Source organism: Prionailurus bengalensis, chromosome D1 (assembly GCF_016509475.1).
Source record: "Prionailurus bengalensis isolate Pbe53 chromosome D1, Fcat_Pben_1.1_paternal_pri, whole genome shotgun sequence".
Classification (NCBI taxonomy): Eukaryota; Metazoa; Chordata; class Mammalia; order Carnivora; family Felidae; genus Prionailurus; species Prionailurus bengalensis.
In genome coordinates this window covers 102,753,461-102,759,038 of record NC_057346.1, presented here as the reverse complement: position 1 = coordinate 102,759,038, position 5,578 = coordinate 102,753,461, and the positions used below count along the sequence as shown (strand labels likewise).

At 57.7% G+C, this 5,578-nt stretch overlaps 1 protein-coding gene across 1 annotated transcript; it reads left to right on the top strand.

Annotated features, from left to right (window-relative positions):
• The first annotated feature begins 874 nt into the window (after nucleotides 1-874).
• APLNR (apelin receptor) lies at nucleotides 875-4,446 on the top strand. Its single transcript, XM_043581141.1, has one exon. The coding sequence runs from the start codon at nucleotides 1,168-1,170 to the stop codon at nucleotides 2,308-2,310; it is 1,143 nt and encodes a 380-aa protein (XP_043437076.1). The 5' UTR covers nucleotides 875-1,167; the 3' UTR covers nucleotides 2,311-4,446.
• Nucleotides 4,447-5,578: the final 1,132 nt, after the last annotated feature.

The following is a 5,578-nucleotide window of genomic DNA, read 5'->3' as shown; positions in this document are numbered from 1 at the left end:
CATTGCTTCTCTCAACAATCATTTAATGATCACTTACTACATGGCAGGAGCTGCGGGCGCTTGGAGACGAAGAAGAAAAACGAACAATGGAACTGTAACAAAATTCATCTTGTGACTTTGAGTAAGACATTTACCTTGTTAAGCCTCAGTTTTCCCACAGATTTAACAACTTGATTTCGTGACTTTTGTCTGAGGTTTCTTCCTTCCGGGACTTTGTCCTCCACCCTCTAAAACTTCCAATGCCATCTGCAAACGGCAGTCTGCTAACAGATTATGAATTCTAGAGAAATCCCCTTAACCGTGTCTGTAAAACAACAAAAGTTCCCAGAGGGAGGGTCAAAGTGGAGGTGTGAAGGAGGATGACCGTGGAGTGAAGTCTGGTCTGGGTGGGGGCTGGGAGGGCAGGAGGGGAGGGTGGGGGCCAGACCTGCCTGCCAGGAGGGCTTGCCAGATGCTCAGAGCATCCTGCGAAATCTCACACCCTCCTTGCCCGCCCCCCCCCCCCCCCCTTCCTGGCTCCAGCTCCAGCTGGATTTCAATCTGCATAATTTGTCCCATTTAGAGGGGAGGGGAGGGGGTGAGAGTAGGAAGGTGGGGAGGGTTGGGGAGGGGGTGCTCCAAAGGCCAGAGGAAACCAGGGACTAGAGGCTGGGGAGAAGGTGGGTGGTAGCCAGAGGGTGGAGGCGGGGCTGGGAGGAGAGCAGGCTGCAAACCTCAGATAACATTCTGCCCAGCTCTGCTCGGCAGGGCTCAATTTGGTCCACTTGCCCGGGGACAAGAGGAAAAAAACAAAACAAAAAAAAAAAGTGGGCTGTAACTTAAAGATCTTAAGACTCCCAAGTGAGGGGTGGGTCTGGAGGTGGGTGGGAGGAGGGAGTGACCAGACAAGGAGGAGACAGAGACTCAGGAGGGCGCAAGGAAGCCTCTTAGCTGAGGCTGGGGCAAGGCGAGGAGAGGGCGGAGGGACGTCTGCAGGGGCAGGCACCCTCCAGAATCCGGAGGCAGCTTCTCCTGCTTGCCGGGAAGGGCTCTGGACGCCCTCAGCCCCTTCTCGCCTGCCCCCTGAGGCTCGGGCCAGAAGCCCAGGGCGGCCGCCGGGGTCGGGGCCGCAGCCACGGAGCTGGTACCCGCGGGAGCCCCTGCCCCGTCTTCTCTCCGCCGCCCAGCATGGAGGAGGCCGGCGACTTTGACACCTACTACGGGGCAGACAACCAGTCTGAGTGCGAGTACACGGACTGGAAGTCCTCGGGGGCCCTCATCCCCGCCATCTACATGCTGGTCTTCCTCCTGGGCACCACGGGCAACGGCCTGGTGCTCTGGACCGTGTTCCGCAGCAGCCGCGAGAAGAGGCGCTCGGCCGACATCTTCATCGCCAGCCTGGCAGTGGCCGACCTGACTTTCGTGGTGACCCTGCCGCTGTGGGCCACCTACACGTACCGGGACTACGACTGGCCCTTCGGCACCTTTGCTTGCAAGCTCAGCAGCTATCTCGTCTTCGTCAACATGTACGCCAGCGTCTTCTGCCTCACCGGGCTCAGCTTCGACCGCTACCTGGCCATCGTGAGGCCGGTGGCCAACGCTCGGCTGAGGCTGCGGGTCAGCGGCGCCGCGGCCACGGCCGTCCTGTGGGTGCTGGCCGCCCTCCTGGCCGCGCCGGTCATGGTGTTCCGCGCCACCGGGGACCTGGAGAACACCACCAGGGTGCAGTGCTACATGGACTACTCCGTGGTGGCCGCCTCCGGCTCCGAGTGGGCCTGGGAGGTGGGCCTGGGGGTCTCGTCCACCGCCGTGGGCTTCGTGGTGCCCTTCACCGTCATGCTGACCTGCTACTTCTTCATCGCCCAGACCATCGCCGGCCACTTCCGCAAGGAGCGCGTCGAGGGCCTGCGGAAGCGGCGCCGGCTGCTCGGCATCATCGTGGTGCTGGTGGTGACCTTCGCCCTCTGCTGGGTGCCCTACCACCTGGTGAAGACGCTCTACACGCTGGGCGGCCTGCTGCGCTGGCCCTGCGACTTCGACCTCTTCCTCATGAACGTCTTCCCCTACTGCACCTGCGTCAGCTACGTCAACAGCTGCCTCAACCCCTTTCTCTACGCCTTCTTCGACCCCCGCTTCCGCCAGGCCTGCGCCTCGGTGCTCTGCTGGGGCCAGGGCCGGTGCGGGGCTGCGGCCCACAGCGGCAGCGGGGAGAAGTCCGCCAGCTACTCCTCCGGGCACAGCCAGGGGCCCGGCCCCAACTCGGGGAAGGGCGGAGAGCAGATGCTCGAGAAGTCCATCCCCTACAGCCAAGAGACCCTGGTGGTGGACTAGGGCTGGGGTCGGACGGGAGCCCGGTGCCCTCCGCCTGCCCCGGCCTCTGCCCCCCGCTCTCTGAAAGTCAGGTAGCATGATAGCACCTTCTCCCTTGCACTTGGCCCTCTTCCCTGCCGCCCGCCTCCCTGCCTGCTCCTGTGGTCCTTCCTCCTCCAGTCTTGTTCAGATGTGTGTAGTTTAGTGGAAGGAGACTGAGCCCTGCAGACCCCTGCTCAGCCGCTCGGTGTCGGTGAGATGGACCTTGCACCAGTCTCTTGACCTCTCTGAGCCTCGGTTTCCCCATTTGTATAGAATGGGGGAAGTCACGCTGGCTCAGCTGACGTGGGTTGCCCCCACCCCTTTTCACGGCTCTCCAGCTTTTTCTTCTCCCTCCTTTTCGCTAATTTTCTCTCCCCATGTCCCTGTCCCTGCTTCCCCCCTCTCTGCACTTTCCGTTCTGAATCCTCTCCAGCCACCTCTCTCACAGCACACCCCCTCCCTCAATCCCTCCTTCTTCCCCTTTTTACCTCCCGGGTCTGCAGGGCTCCTAAGGGTTAAGAATCCTGAAGCTTGCACACAGGGCCCCTGCTGCAGCTCTGTCTGGTTCCCTGAGAGTGCAGGAGGGGGAGAGAGCAGCAGGGCCTGGGACTGGAGGGCTGGTGCCAGCCAAGAGTTAACTCCAGGCTCTGCAGCTGGGAGCTCCAGAACTTTCCCCCAAACCGGATCAGTTCACTGTGTTTTCGGGCACTAGGTTATCCCAGACGGGTGCCTCCCTTCCTGCGTCCCCCTCCCCAATGCCAACAAGATATGCTTTTTATAGATTTCCTCAGACCCTCTCGTTCAGTCTTTCATGGCAATCAGAAGGCTACCATATTTGATGAAGGGACGGCTCCTTGTTTCATTATATGAGTGGGGGAGGGGTTGGGAGGGGAACATGGAGGAAGAAGGGAGTCTGTATTTAGTCTATATGCTGCTTGGCTTCCCTCTCTGATTCCTCATCCTTCCAGCCTCCTCCAGAGCTGTGAGCTGCAGGTCTTATCCCCGTCTCCCCCCTACACCCTGTCATCCCCAGACAGGAGGCTTTTTTCTTGAGCACTGGTGCTTCTTGGTGCCAAGAGTTGTGTGTGTGTGTGTGTGTGTGTGTGTACATAGATGAAGTCATTTGTCACTTGTCACTTGGGTGAACTACCCCCTACTCTCTACCACACCTCCACTCTTCACACAATATCCTTGGGGGAAGAGGGACATATTGAAGCAATATAGAGTAAAAATGAGTCCACCCCCCACTGGATTTGGGGGCTCTGACGGCTGGTCCGTGCTTTAAGAGAGAAGTCTATGTTACTGCTGGGGCCCCTCTGGGGAGATCTGTCCCCAGGACAGTGGCGCCCAAGACCTGGGGAAGCCCGATGTGGTGGGTCCCATTCTTCCTAGTTCCATAAGGGAAGCAGGAGGTGGTAAAGAGCTTCCCGTGGCCCCCTTTCCACACCTCCCCACCCTGCTTCAAGTTTAGCCTTTTCCCAGATCTGTGGCCCTCTCTCTAAGGAGGCTGCTTTCTTGCCTGGGGTGAAAAGAACTGGGTGGGTTTTTTTCTCATCTCACCATCTGGACAGGAGCCCCTCGGCAGGGCTGAGAGCATGACTTCATGGCACCAGAGAGGCCTCAAGGACAAAATTGATGGTGGGGCCTTTGTGCGCTAGGGGCAGGGGTGTGTATATTCCAGGTTTTGTTCTCAGAGGACTCCGGATGGGATGTGAAGGACGAGATTTGCACCACGGAGGCAGGAAGAGCCCAGCTTGGTGTAAATGGAGAGCTTGACCATCCCTGGGATGGCGCCAGCCCTGGGAGCAGAGGAAGGAGGAGAAAGGAAGAGACTCCTCTCAGCTCAGTCTCCCCCTCACAGGATAGAATCTTCCCTTCTCAGCCCAGCACTGTCCTCAAAGCATGCTGTCAAGGCTGGAGGAAGCTTCTAGAAGGGAAGCTTCCGAGACTCTCCTCGGTGACCCCAGAGACCTCTTTCCTGGAACTCATCCGTGGCCCCGGACAGAGGGTGGAGGCTACCCCATCCCCTTCCAGCCCCTTCCTCTTCATAACGTCTCTGCTACTTTCTGACTTTGTTAGTCACTGAGGTTCATTAAATAAATCTGTTTTGTGTAACTCTTGTGTCCAGAGTTTCTTCTCACACAAGTGTCTTGGGATGGGGAAAGGCCCCCAGTTTGCAAATGGTGCAGTGGGAGGTGGCGTGGGCATGGCTGAGGGGGCACAGGAGGAAAGTAGGGACTAACGGGAGTCAGGTGGGAAACTAGAAAGGGAGGGGGGAGGTGGGAAGAGCACGGAGAGATACACGCCAGGGCAGGGCAGGGGTTGGGAGTGAGACCAGGGGAGAGCACAGGAAATAAAGCAGCTCAGTTTTTGGCTCTGAAAAGCTGTGGAGCCAATGGGCCCATACTTTGGAGTGCACACATTCATTCATTCACTCATTCACTCATTCATTGTTCCGTGAGCATGCATTCAATTTAGATCAGAATTTCGGGTGCCTGGTCTCCAAACAGTCACTCAGGATGTTTTCAGATACCCTCTCCTGAGCAGCACCCCTGACCTACAGAATCAGGATTTCCTGGACTACCCCTCCAGAGGCTCACGACTGCTAAAAACTCCTCACATGATTTCTGGAGGAGACCAGGCTTGGGGATGTCCGCATCCACACAGATTCTCTGGGCAAATTAAGGTGGGCACAAAAGAGCAGAGAGAGATGGATGGTCACTGATTTGGGGGAGGAAGAGTCTGAAATGCAATCCTTGGGGAGGGGGACTACTCAGTCCAGAGGTGTTCCTCATCTTCCCTGAAGATTTCGGGCACTAACAGCGTCTGCAGATGATGCAAAGGTGGTCACTGCAGCAGGATGGATGGTGATGAGAGAGCCCGTGTCTACTGTGATTTACCACTGTGTGTGCAAAGCTCTTCCAAATATTATCTCATTTAATCTGAGCCGGGCATTTTTACCTCATTTTGCTGGTAAGGAAGCCAAGACTCGGAGAGATTAGTCAGGTGCCTTGACCAAGGTTGCACAACCAGTACATGGAAGAACGAGACCGGGGAGAGCTGAACCTGACTATTTCCAAAGCCCACGCTCTCAAGCACAAAGTACAAGTGAGGCAGGGCCAGGTGGGCTGGAAGGAAAGTGAGGGCCTCAGCTGTAAGGCGCTGGCACATGTGGGGAGTGCTCACCGCATAGGGACTGGTCTGGATGGGGAGGTGAGAGGAAGGGTGGGGGATGTGAGAGAGAGAG

Coding starts and splice junctions, on each gene's coding strand:
- APLNR (XM_043581141.1), top strand. CDS start 1,168: ATGGAGGAGGCCGGCGACTTTGACACCTACTACGGGGCAGACAACCAG.